This window comes from Gymnoscopelus braueri (assembly GCF_963280865.1).
Source record: "Gymnoscopelus braueri genome assembly, chromosome: 24".
NCBI lineage: Eukaryota > Metazoa > Chordata > Actinopteri > Myctophiformes > Myctophidae > Gymnoscopelus > Gymnoscopelus braueri.
This window is the reverse complement of record NC_137626.1, coordinates 27,081,021-27,095,064: the sequence shown is the minus strand read 5'-3', so window position 1 is coordinate 27,095,064 and position 14,044 is coordinate 27,081,021. Positions and strand designations below refer to the sequence as shown.

Genomic DNA, 14,044 nt, shown 5'->3' with positions numbered 1-14,044 from the left:
TTGTCCTAGTGCTTATCTCTTTTATGAACGGTCCAGGAATATTGCCAGGACATTATGGCTCGGACCATTGTGCCTAATGTAATTAGAGTGTGCTCGTGTAATGCTCACAAGTTCATTGTACATCCCTTTGGATGGGAGCTTCAGATAAATGCCCTGAAAGTGAACGTGTGTGTCAGTACATGAAACATCTCACAGGGGGTTATTTTCCTAGTCCTCAGATTGTTTTACTCAAGTAAAAGGAGCAGTATAAACCTGTATTCAAAATGTTATTAAGTGAAAGCATTGGCAACAAAATATACTTGCAGTTCCAAAGAAAAAGAAAAACGACACGATGCTATGTGTTGTGAACTTTGGCTATTTCCGAATAGCCAAAGTATAAAATTGGGCTTAGAGGTATATTTCACTTTCAAACCTGTTTGGGGTCATTTTATCGTCTACTCAGGCTTTTGTGAACACCCCGGTTTTTAAGTTGCTTGATTCAGTATTTAGATATTTGTTATTCATTTGATCAGACACGCCCCTTCCTATGCAAACCCATGGTAACTTCAAACTGATAAAATTAATGTCAAATATCTAAATACTGAATCAAGCAACTTAAAAAACTGTCTGGTGCGCTCGCAAAAGCCTGAGTAGACGATAAAATTACCCCAAACAGTGAAATATCCCTTTAAGTGGTTAACGAACATTTTGTAATAATAAATAAATGAATCTGCAAAGTAACTAGTATCTAAAGTTTTCAAATAATTGTTCTGGAGTAAAAAGTTAGTTGCCTCTGAGATGGAGTAGAAGTATAAAATATTGAACGATGGAAATATGCAAGTAAAGTAAGAGAAAAGTACCTAATTTTTTTTACTTAACAGTAGCTTGAGTAAATGTACTTTGTTTACACTTGGCCCCCTCATCCCCCTTGGCCCCCCTCATCGGACATGTGAGTGGGTGACTGTCATGGAAGCCTTTGTTATGCTGGGATCGTTGATCCCCGTGCAGTGATATGGTCAGTGGTTGAAGAAGTACTGCATTTTTTTTTACTTAAGTAAAAGTAATACCACAATGTAGAAATACTACTGTTACAAGAAAAAAGTCCGGTGTTCAAAATGTACTTGAGTAAGAGTACAAAAGTATTGGCATCAAAATAATACTTAAAGTACCAAAAGTAAAAGTACTCATTATGCAGTATGTCCCATTTCACAAGTTCGTCATGTATAAAAATCTTTTGAAAATGGCAGATCTACAAGCTCACAACGCGTCGCTTTGCGACGCGTTGTGAGCTTGTAGATCTGCCATTTTCAAATAGCCAAAGTATAGGGTTGAAGTGGTTAGTAACTAAAGTTTTCAAATAATCGTAGCGGAGTAAAAGGTACAATATTTGTAAGTGCAGCACTTGAGTACATGTACTTAGTTACTTTACACCGGCTGGAAATGGTACTTATAGGGGCGGGGTGTATCCCGTATCACGCATAAAGCATTGGTATTGATTACTGCCCTCTCCGCTGGACCGAATCCCTCTCAGAGGAGAAGACGGATGGGGGGAGGGACGCCCGCGTGGACAGGGAGACGTGTGTGACAATAAGAAAACACTTTATACTACTGGTGATACAGTAGAATGTGCATTAGGGGTCATTTTTCTTGCTCACCGGTTTCGTGCGCCGAAAATAGCAGATCCACAAGCTCACGGCGCGTCGCAGCGTGCCGTGGTGTCGGCTTGTAGATCTGTTTTCAGTGCAAGACACAGCACACGACCAAGGATCAATAAGGCATTTAATACATACGCCCTATGTTATATTTATATTTATGAGTTTATTCATTACGCTGACCCAGTCAGTCCAAAGTGCAGATGGCCAGGTTAGACATGTATTTGTATTATTTTATCTTTATTATAATTGTACTTTTTTATTAATCTTAATCTCTCTACTCTTACCTGTTTTTTTTCAAGCTTACTACGGCGCTGCTATGACACCAGAATTTCCGTCCGTCTGTCTTTCTATCTTCAATTAACAGCCTTTGCATACACTGTTTAAAGAGAGTAGAAATGGACCAGCCGTGGATAGGAGGAGCCCCAACCCAGCCCGAGTCCAAATGGGTTTAATTGAGCTTGAATTTTCCTTGCAGCATGATCGCTTAAAAAAAACGTGCTAGTATCCATCTATATGTCTACACGTCATCATGGGAGTTCAGTTGAAATGGAAAACACTAAAACATGCCAATTTCACTGGGCAGCTACCTGTCACTGATTTATAACAGCAATGGGTCTCTCGCATTGATCCACGTGCATTCCAGGGCCGCCGACCGTATGTCTCAATTAACGGCGTTGAAAAGCACATCATTGTTGAGCAGAGTGAGATTCTGGAATGTTCAGACGTTTATTTTTAGACCCAGTTGATGAAAGAGGTGGGCGGGGTGGGTGGGTGGCGGGGTGGGGGCTGGGGGGGGCACAGATGTGTCTGATCAATTAAAGTGTGCGTGTGTGTGTGTGTGTGTGTGTCTCAAACTGTGTCTGCGTCAGTGCACCAGTCGCTCTGTCTCTGAGAGAGCTATTTGTGTTTGAAATGAGAGTGCATGCCCGATTGTGTGATTCTTTGTCATCAGTGCGGGGTATCTTTGTGTGCACGCGTCCGTGCACACGCTTGACAGAAACATGTAAGGGGGGGGGGGGTTAAAGCGAGTGACAGAATGGATAGTTGCACATTCTGCTCATGTCTCTGCAAACAGAACAGGCTTTCTTTGAGGGATTATGTTTTATTGGTTGACCTAGATTTTATTCCCACCCCCGACGAAATAAAACGACTGTGGAGCGAGACGCACATATTCAGTGTCAAATTTATCATATTCCTACCTAGCGGAGCTCTGATATAGTGTTGTTGTATTCCATGGCGAGGTATAGTGAAAGATATGCACATTGAGATGACGTTTATGTTTTTGAAGTTTTTGAATCATCTGTGTGTGTGAAGTTAGCCCGCTGTCCATTCGTCTTTGGTCTTCAGTCACCAAAAAAGTTGTCATACATACATCTTCATCTTGCTCATGTTTATTCACCGGTGCACGTGGATTGGCAGTGCTATTATGCAAAGAGGAGGAGGAAGGGGGGGGGGGGTGTTTAGTTCACCGGAGCAAACAGCCCCCGGCAGCTTTACAGTATGCTTTGCATCACATCCAGCCCTGGCTGCACAGAGTACAGTGGTTCAGGCTGGCAGACATGGACTATGGATGTTTTATTGATGGCTGGTGGTGTTTGTGAGCCGCTGTGTACCGGGGGCTGTGTTCGGCTACTACACTGCCTCTCATGGACCTGCCCCCCGTCCAGGAGGGGAGGGGAGGTAATAGGGAAGTGAGAGAGGGAGAGAGAGAGAGAGAGAGAGAGAGAGAGAGAGAGAGAGAGAGAGAGAGAGAGAGAGAGAGAGAAACAAAGGAAGAGGGAGAGAGGAAGATGGAGCTCGTGCATTGAGGTTCTTTTCTTTATTTTTGTTTTATTTTAAGTAGGCGTGAACAGGAGGAGGGCTGAGCTTATCCACGTTTCTGAGGTAAATAGAACCGACTAAATCTCTAGTTCTCTCTTTATCTTGCTCTGCATCACATCTGCTTTCCCCCCACACTTTCTTCCGTTCCTCTCCATCTCCTTTTGTCTTCTTTTCTCTCTGCCCTCCCTCCCTCCCTCCCTCCCTCCCTGCCTCCCTCTCTCAATCTATCTATCTCTCTCCCTCTCTCTCTCTCTCTCTCTCCCTCTCTCTATCCTGATTGCCCGCTGCCTCTCATCTCTCATACACACACTGCAGCTGCTCAGAGAAGGACAGAAAACACTCCATGGGACACAACATTTTCCCTTTGGTTTTGGTCACCATCCCCCCCGCCCCCCCCACATTCTGCCCTCCGTTGCCTCCCCCTCTTCTTCTTCCTCCTCCTCCTCCTCCTCCCCCTTTGTGATCCCATCACCGCATCAAACCCTTTGCTCCGCCGACAAAGCTGTCATAACTGGCCTCTCATGGTCTGAGAGCGCTCTCAGCTGAGGCAGGGAGGGTGGAGGGGCGGAGGGGTGGGGGGGGGGTAGTACCAAACCGACAGAGAGAGTCACCTCACTCTCTCTCAGCTGCTACGTCACACAGACGCTGTTCACATCAGTGGACACATACACACACACACACACACACATACACACACACACACACACACACACACACACACACACACACACACACACACACACACACACACACACACACACACACACACACAAACCTGGCTTTCACTTAATTTGCATCCTCTTTGGATCTCTCCTGGGCTCTCTCTCTCTCTCTCTCTCTCTCTCTCTCTCTCGCTGCCAGACTGGAGGATAAATACACCCACTCACACTCACACAGCTGAATCCCATTTTGACTGAGGATTTTGATGCCACACCCGGGGCTTTTCGGACAGGGTTCGGAAGTGATGTCTTTGTGAGTTTTCGTGCCACAGGTACGACACTGCTTACAGTTATGAAGAAAATCTGGTCAAAGAAGCGTTTTCAGGTGAGTTGGTTTCTTTCATGAGGTGGAATAACTAGTTTAACTAACAGGATTTCTAAGCGCAATCATGACCAGAATTGTTGGCTTTGATGGTATGTTTTTGGATAGTATAGCTGGACAGTTGCAGTGAGATGTCACGCCACACCCTTTCACTTGTAAATTACAATGGTACTGAAGAAAAGCTTTCGGGTTCTCTTTAAAGGAGAACATTTTCGTTTAAACCCTGGAACAGTAATATCGTGTGCAACCTACAGTAGATTTAAAATGTCTCTTCCAGCGGATAAAGAGAGGGTCTTGATATAACTCTCCTGAATACACCTGAATGTAGTTGTGTAGTTTACACAATGAGCAAGCCTCTTATGCTGCTATACCGTTCGGTTCCTAAATATTCAATGACACAAAGGGTAGTGTTTGGGGCACAGCAATAATATTCACATGTAACTCTGTTGTGTTGTTGCCTGGTACTCAGTGAAATCCTCAGTGTTAATTTAACTCCAAAGAGTGTACAAATGGAACCTAATGGACCCGACCCATTTGTACTCTCTTCAAAAGTTCAAAGTTGAACGAACACTAAGGATTTTACTGTGTATATTTTGAAATTTGAACATTCTAGACTTGGTACAGTACAAGCTTTATAATTTGACACAAAGTTGCATGTTAAAAATATGAAATACATTCTAAATTCTGTCGCTGTATGCAGTACTTTTTAAGGGCATGTTTGCAGCGGCAAGCAAACAAGGTATTTGAGTCCGTCTGGGTCGTTATGAAGTGTCTCTCCTGAAATATGTATGTACAGTGTGTTGTCAGGTCTGTGGTGGCAGCTACTTCGTAGTATAGGTGACATACATCCTGAGCGGATGAATCTGTGTCAGTGGGCTACTGGCTACAGCCTATTGAGACATCAGAAATGGGGCATCGACCCAGTTGCTAGAAACGCACAGTAATGCTCGTCTTTTATGATCAATTCACAGAGGATTTCAGCATCAACGTCAAATCTCCTTAGACATTTACTCGATTCAAATAATGCAGTGTGAATTCATTTCTAAATGCTTGCCAAAATAGCCTTCTGAAAGAGATGTTCTATGTGAGCTGGAGTGAAGTGATATGATTGCCTCGAGGCCACAACAATGGGACAATTGACGCTTCTACTGGATTTTGTCACTAGCCACCAGGCAACTCTTGATCCAATTGACGCACAGTACAAAAGAAAAAAAATCCTTATATCCAGAGGGAAGGACATGTTGGAGAAAATCTATTGAATGTGAGTCATTTCACTATGGACTCCATGGTAACTTTTCTGTCCAATCTTTGCAATGCAATGACTCATTCTGTGGACCTCTCCTATAACTTTTGTGAAATTGTTCAGTTTGAAACCACTGCTTCAGTCACTGGGTCAACTTCTAGCATTCGAGCCGTGTCCAGTAGAGTAGCAATTAATTAGTTCATATGCTGGGTACCTTGAAGGTACCCAGCATTTGAACTGATTAATTGCTACCCTGCTCCTACTAAAATAACTGGCAGCATCATGGAAGAGCTCAAATATAATTTGTTCTCCATCATAAACTATGAATAAAGCGTCAGTAACATTTTAGAGGGTTATTTCCCAGTGCAGAAACATACCTGCGGCCAATAATTGTGATGACGGCTGCCTAAATACCGGTTCAAGTCTCGCACAGTGAAAGCTATTGTTACGGTTCATAACTTTTTCAGTGCCGGAGTGTAAATATTACTTTGGAGTAGAAAAAGCCATTATGAGCCAGTGGGCTTTCACATTGAGGCTTGGGCTGCGTTCTCGTTTGAATAATACATTGTATCCTGTATCTTGTTTCAGAGAACTGGGCATACCACACGGACGTTTGGCCGATTTACCCATGGTGTGTTGTCAGGATGAGCTACTTTACACGTCTATTCTATTCTATTCTACTTTGTTATGTCAAGTCAGTGTAACCGTTTGCCTAGCAATGTGCTCTGTCATTGTCAATTTTGTATTTGCGTAAATTGCCGTCCCAAGCAGTGTCTCATGCTTCTATCATATACATAATGTTTTAGCCCCCAGCAGCATGCTCTAGACTGCATTACTTTATCCTTCTAAAAAGCCATTTATTTCGCATAAAAATTGTACAGTATATTGCTAGTGTATTTGATGCATTTTTAATGGTTGCTGACAAATGTTACCAAATGGACCCTTAGAGGTCTGTAACTCGGAGAGTGTACATTCCATACACTCTCCGAGTTAAATTAACACTCTGCACGGTGTGCAGATTGTTTCTTATCGTACATCCACCCCCACAAAGTAATTTCTCTGTAATCATATTGTTGCATCCCTGCATAACATCACTGAGTGAATAATTTCTGGCCTCTCTGGTTTATGGTTTTTGGCGTCCCGGCCAAACCAGAAGCTTGCATAAGGCTCCAAATCATATTTCCTTGGAGCAGCAATCCTAATTCAACTGTATACTGTATACATCGCACTGAGACGTTTTGAAATATTGCCTCTCGTAATTACATTGCTGAGTCGATTGCCTTGGCCTGCTGTGCAAAGCTGTTTGCCATTTGATACGGGCGGGTGGATCTACAGCACGTAACCGCACACACTCACACGCTTACGCACCACTGTAATTCTTCATACATACACAGGCTTTCTTTTCATTACGCAAATTTTCCTTCAGCAATTATCGTAAAGAGAAAGCTGACTTGACTAGTACAGTAGGTGCGATGAGGCACAACCTGTTTTTGTGGTTTAGGATCACCCCTCCTCCCCAAGCTCTCTAACCGGTAAACATATCTGTCAGCCACCCGGCAGTTTGGCTGCTGATTTTTTAGACTCTAATGGGTACGAAGAGGATTGGTCGTGTGGGTGAGAGAGATGCTGGTTTCCATAGTAACGGTGCTCTCCCGTCTGCCCTCTCTTGCTGCCACTACGGAAGCGAAGTTTTCCGCTCCTGCCGAAAGCAAAGCTATGGTAAACGTTGCCTGCTTGTCTTCAAACCCCTCCCCCCCCCCCTCCCCTTCATCCCCCACCCCTTCATCTTCTCCCCCTTTGCTCATTCCCGTTACACTTGCTGATGTTGGCCGTATTTATTTCAGACTCATCCACACAGCCACATGGTTCACAGCCCTTTCATTTTCTCTGTGTCCTTTTGAGTTCTCCGTTTCCTTTAACCACTTAACAGACCCTCTAGATGTAGTAAACTGGACCTGAGTTGGCTCTGTACTTGGACTGTTTTTTTCAGTCTATATACACCAAATCTCTTTGCCAAAAATAGCCAATGTTCAAGCTCACAATGCGCCACGTTGTGAGCTTGAAGATCTGCAATTTTGTTAACGCTAATGTTGAGAATGAATTTGTCCGAATTCAGCATCCAGAATATGGATATATAAGTGGTTAAGCCCTTTCCATGCTTTGATGTACGACCGAGTCGCTCGATATTTTTGTCGAGCAAACACGGCTGTATGACAAAATGTGAATTAGCCCTCGCACTTCCCTTTATTTCATTATTTAGCAGTGCAAATGAATTACAGGACGTCTGTGTTGAATTCATCTACTGTATCCCTCTGAGAACCAATGAGCAGATGCCAGTAAAACTTTGGGTGTTTTGTGTTTGGTCACAACAACAGTTTACAGTGCTACACCCCAGTGTTTATGGTCTTATTCTCTATAGAATAATACCAGAAGAATTTACAACCAGGGGTGAAATTACATTGTCCTTGTCATCTTTTATGTCCATTTCCGTGGTTGTGTTTCGCTTTTCTTTGAGTGAGTCTCTGACTTTTCACATTGAATCATCTGCTTAATGGAAGCTACCCACAATGGAACATATACTATCCTTCTGTTTCCCTTTTTAACTGATTGTATGAAAAGGTTATCCATGATCACCTCCTTTCCATTAATGCTCAAAAGGCTCAAAGATGTGTCGCTATGACAGTTGACTTTGACAACGCTCTCATAAAAGGCTTTATTGCTGGATGCCAACCTGATGTGTTTGACAATTGAGGGCTACATCAAGACCTTTAAGTATCGGGACCCTCTTAGTGAAAATGTGTTTCAAATGGGCAGACCTAATGGCTTTCCACAGCAGGAGACATCTGGACAGTTTCTGAAATTGGTTCACGCTAATGCTTTCAAAATGGATGATGCTAAAAGTTAGACAAAGAAAGCAAGTGTCAGAGAATCCGAACAGCCAGGAGCAGGTGTCTATGGATTCTGGGTTGATAAGAGATCTAATACAGCCTTGGGGCAGATGGGGTTCTGAGTTATCAGAAGGGCTGGGGAATGAGTATTTTTCACTGTCAGTGTAGACAAAGTATGGCAGCCTTGTAACTGTGAGTTTAAATGCTGGTTATTGTACACCTTAAAGTTGCAATCCATAACTTCTTTCAGTGAATACAATAATTAAAGTTATTATTTTAACCAATCTGTATGGTACGGTATGTTAGTACAATCTAATTAACACAACTGCTGTGGTCTCTATTTAGATCCTGGGGTCTGGTAGGACCACTACTGGGTGAGATAGTTAGACCTTTATGATCCCACGAGAGAAATGCAGTTATCATGGCATTCCCGCAATATGAAACACAGAGGACAGATAGAGAAAAGGAGATACAATAATAAATAAATAACAGTAATAATTAGAGCAGTATTAGTAATAATGCACAGGGATTAGCTGTAAAGTACCCCAAAAAAGCTTGCTTGGCTCTCTGCACTAGGATTCCCCGGGATTTGCATGTATCTCATCTAAGAGCATGCTCTTCAAGCGATTTAACTGGTTGGTTATGTTGATGGCGTTGAAGAGGTCGTTAGCAAGAGTAGCATCTGTACCGTTTGCCGGAGTGTATACTATTGTATAATAGTCAATTGTTTGTCAAAAAAACGCCACCTGCTCCGTCAATAATGTCTAGCAAAACAGGCATTATGTTGGTTTATCTTCTGCTGCCCTCTGTGTCTAAAGTCAAAGAGATGCAGCCCCAAAGGAGCAACATGGACAGGGAGCCGAGCCAGCCCCATGCCTTTATAGAAAGCCTCAGCTGGATTAGTGTCACGGTTCAACTGCAGCCCATTTATTTCACTCCGAGGGGGCTCTGCGTGGCTCTGTTCAAGGGCCCATCGCGTTCCGTGCCTCTAAGCAAATGTGAAATGTCATTTCCAATGTGACACACTTTGTCCTTTCCATATGTGACTCAACCCTCCCACCCACCCAACCAACCAACCAACCAACCAACCCCCTTCCACCTCTTCATTTCTCTCAGTTGCACCATCCACCACGTCTCCTCCTACCCTCAGCCCTCTCTAATCTCCTTGTTGTTTCCTTATCCCACCTTTCAGACTCTGAAACGACAGAAGATGAGGCGACGGAATCCCAGGTACCCATGGAAACCAAAGAGGGGACCGGGAGGCACCAGGATAAGGCTGGCCGCAGAGCGCCTGCAGGTATTTGGCCTTTACGATGTGATATTTCACTGTGCTCCATCTCCATTTGTCAATTAGGGTTCGATTTCCTTAACCACTTATGCCCTATATATTTCTTCATACAACGAATAGTTATTTCTGAATTGAAACAATTATTATTATTATTATTCTTTAATTATTTGTTAAATTTGTTAAATTTGTTAAAATGTGATATTATCAAGCACAAATATCAGGCATATCAATCAGTCTACATTTTCCAAAAGGAAATCCATGTATTTAATTCAGTCTGACCAGAAGCAGGGATAAAAACATATCCCCACCGCCACCGGTGAAAAGAATGACCAGAGGGTGGGATAACATAAAAGGCATGGATTCACCCCCCTATCCCCCCCCCCCCCCCCCCCCCCCAGCAAATCGAACCCTGACGTCAGCATTCTCCAATATTGCCCCTATAGAGTGTACATTCTCTAATGGTATTCCATCTTTTCAATATTCCTAATCGGAAATGGCCGAAACTAGTATAGTTCTTGCAAAAACATGATAGAGAATGCATACACAAAAACAAAATCCATACTAAATCTGTTGTTGTTGTTATGTATTGACTGATTAGATTGCCGCTCTGAAATGACGGCAACCATATTTCTTTGAACGGCAGATGGTTTAAAAAACATTCGGTACCACATGAATTATTCCACAAATGGTTTCCGCCCAGAACTGAACAACTGCATGCTTGTGTTCAGCCCAAGCACTTTGTTTACAATCCCATATGTCCCATATCAATGATTGCTCAGTGCAGTGCAACGTGAGGTCTGGGGGACTCCCAGGGGTCCTTGAGGAGGCTCCAGTTGATCCCCACCTAATGGCATGACCTTAAACCTATGGACCGGGGTTCCAAAGATGAAAAGATTTGATCAAATGGGGGTCCTGTGGCCTAACGCAGATCAAACTGGGGGTCCTTGAAATTGAACGGGTTGAAATCACTGCTCTGAACCACATCACAGCAAATGACATAGACATAGACATAGATTAATGGATCGCTGTTATCAGGTTGGCACAGGCCAAGGTGAATTGGATGAAATCCGATACGGCAGAAGGCTTTATAATGCCACGTGGGTTGATGCAACAGCGTGTCACACTGACCTACTTTTCATGGGCAGCCTGTCACCTGGCTGCGTGGGGGTCCGTAAAGAGCACGCAGTCTAGAAAACCCTGTTACCTGAATGCATGGGGGTCCGCAAAGAACACGTGGTCTAGAACAGCGGTTCTCAACCTTTTCACGCCGCGACCCCCCAAAATAATCATATTTGAACTGGGGACCCCCCCACTCGGTTCTACAGATAACTATTGTGAAAATAGAAGATCTACAAGCTCACAACGCCTCGCAAAATATATAATATCACAACGCGTTGTGACCTTGTAGATCGTCTATTTTCAACATTATTTGACAATTTATATTAAGTTTTTATAGTATAGTTTGTTGGTTATCTTTGATGCAGTAATGGTCTTTTTCTTTTATTTCTTTCTTTCTGTCACTTCACTGTCATCTGGGGACCCCCCCCCAAATCGGGACCCCCAGGTTGAGAACCACTGGTCTAGAAACCTGTTACCTGGCTGGTTGGAAAACCAAGCAGCCTAGAAACCAGAGGGCATTCATTCCAGCAGGAGAAAGTTGAATGTCATTAATGGCACCAATTTCATATATTCTTTCTTGTTTTGGGGGGACATGACACGTTAAATTTACACATTGACTAAATGTACCGAACCACATGAAAGCAGGACTGGCCTTGAAAGCACCTGTTTGATTATGTTATGAAGCATTGAGAGCTGTGCTCCCGCTGAGCAGTCACACAGAAACCCTGGGGTTATATTCAATATTATTGTATAACAACAGAACAGATACAAGTTGTACAGTCAAATCCTCAGTGTGATTTGATCCATTTGTAACTCCACGACTGCACAAATGTATGAGTACGGTAATACGTTGACACAGTATAACTAGCACATCGGCAGTGGTCGGAGGTGGTCTGCTACTCTTCCATTGAGAAATTTAGACCCTGCATGGTGACGGATAGAACACCTACTGGTCGTCAAGTAATACTGCCTCAAGCTCATAAGTGCAATAGCTCCCCTGACCAAGCAGAGATTATGTCTTGAAAGAGCAGTAGCAATTTGGTCTCTCATGCAGGAGACCTGGGTTTGAATCCCGGGTTGGACATAAAAGCTACGGATTGCAGCTTTAACCACTTAAACCCTATATACTTCATTGACTGGAGTCCCCCCGGGCCTGAGGGGTCTATAATGCCCTCCTCCTACCCTAACGCAATACGTTGTGAGCTAGTAGATTGGCTATTTTCGCCAAATGTTCGCCCCCCCCCCCCAGATTAGGGTTAAATTAACACTGGCTGTTATCGTGTAGTTTTTACATTGTCTTCTTATTTCTTTGCCTTGCACTGCTGATTCACACATGGTCCTACACTAGAATATGTTTCTTACATTGATTCTCTGAGATCAATGACTGCTTGTCATTGATTGGCTGACCCTTGTATCTTTGACCCTTCTACTGAGTACTTAAAGTTAATATTGTGTCCTTGTGTAAGGGATGTGCATTGGAGGTGCAAAACCAGCCACGCCAGTCCACACACAGACCCCACGCTCCTTCCTACACAAATCTATTTCACATTCCTTCTTCACCTGTTAAGAAGGTTTTCGCACGCGGATCAATTTCCCATTCTTTCCCCTCTCTTTTATAGTGTGTTTGGATTTTCTAAGCATCTTTGTCTCTTAGCGCCATTGTGATTTCTCTGGGGATAAGCAGCATTTCTCTCTGGGACAAGAACACCAGACTGGGTGTAATAACGGTGGGACTTCCATGTGGATCTCTGATGTCACGCTGATTAGTGAATATTAATGAACATTATTGACATTATGTGAAATGGGATGTACTTCCTTGGTCTACTGTCAGTGTGCACAAGAAATCTGGTGCTGATCGGTCCAGTGGTTTGCGAGATTAGCTGCTGACAGATCGACAGAACCTCTTCTAACTGTAGGAGCCACGCTGTAAAAAAACAGTTTGTTTCCATATTTTCCTCTCTGCGTTTGTTTATTTATTTTCTTTGCAGTTCTGAGTCATACATGGTCCTTTTTACTCGCATGCCATGGGAATATTTCTTACTATTCTTTGAGATCAATGGATTGGCTGACCCCTGCCCTGTATCTTTGACCCTTCCACTGGGTACTTACAGTGAATATTGCGTAAGAGATGGATGTGCTTTGGAGAAGTCAAACCAGCCAACCGGTCCACAACTCCACATAGGGACCCCACGCACTTCCCACACAAATCTATTTCACATTCTTTCCTCACTGTTTAGAAAATGTTTGCGCCCGGATCATTTTCACATTCACTCTCCGCTTGTTTATAGCGTTGGGAGTTTATTTTCTTTTTTTTATTCTTCTCTATTGAGGTTCTGACAGTTTAACATTTGTTGTAGCATACAGTTTGTGTAGAACCACTCATTTTGTTGGCAGCTTGGCTACCTTAATCATAACAAACACAAAGAAAACGGCAGGCACCACAATACACAGACATTACGTTAGACAACAAGAGAAAAAAAAAGAAAAAGGAAAAAATAGACAAACACAAGTTTCTAAGCATCGTTGTCTCTTAGTGTCATTGTGTAATTTCTCTGGGGATCAGCAGCATTTCTCTCAAGATATAAAAAACGGCTTCCATGTGAATCTCGGACTTTGTGTGGTGAAGTCACCAATGACATATCTATGACCAGTGGTGGAAAGTAACTAAGTATATTTACTTAAGTACTGTACTTAAGTACAATTTTGAGGTACTTTTAGGTACTAGTATTTCTAATTGTCTATACTTTTACTTCTACTCCTCTACATCTCAGAGGCAAATATTGTACTTTTACCCCACTACAATTATTTGAAAATTTTAGTTACTACTGTAAGTTACTCTGCAGATATAAATTATTACATTATAAAACATATATTAACCACTTTAGCCTTATTTTATACCATGGCTATTTGAAAATAGCCGATCTACAAACTCACAACACATCGCGATGCGACGCGTTGTGAGCTTGTAGATCTGCTATTTTCAAACATTTTAGTACTTTTACTTTTGGTA

The 14,044-nt window shown here is 42.9% G+C and overlaps 1 protein-coding gene across 1 annotated transcript in view; it reads left to right on the top strand.

The window, feature by feature from the left end:
• Positions 1-14,044, top strand: part of spega (striated muscle enriched protein kinase a) — a 79,947-nt gene that overhangs the window by 14,893 nt on the left and 51,010 nt on the right. The window contains 1 exon segment of the mRNA XM_080423032.1: positions 9,820-9,924. Within this exon segment, the coding sequence (XP_080279158.1) occupies positions 9,820-9,924 (105 nt within the window).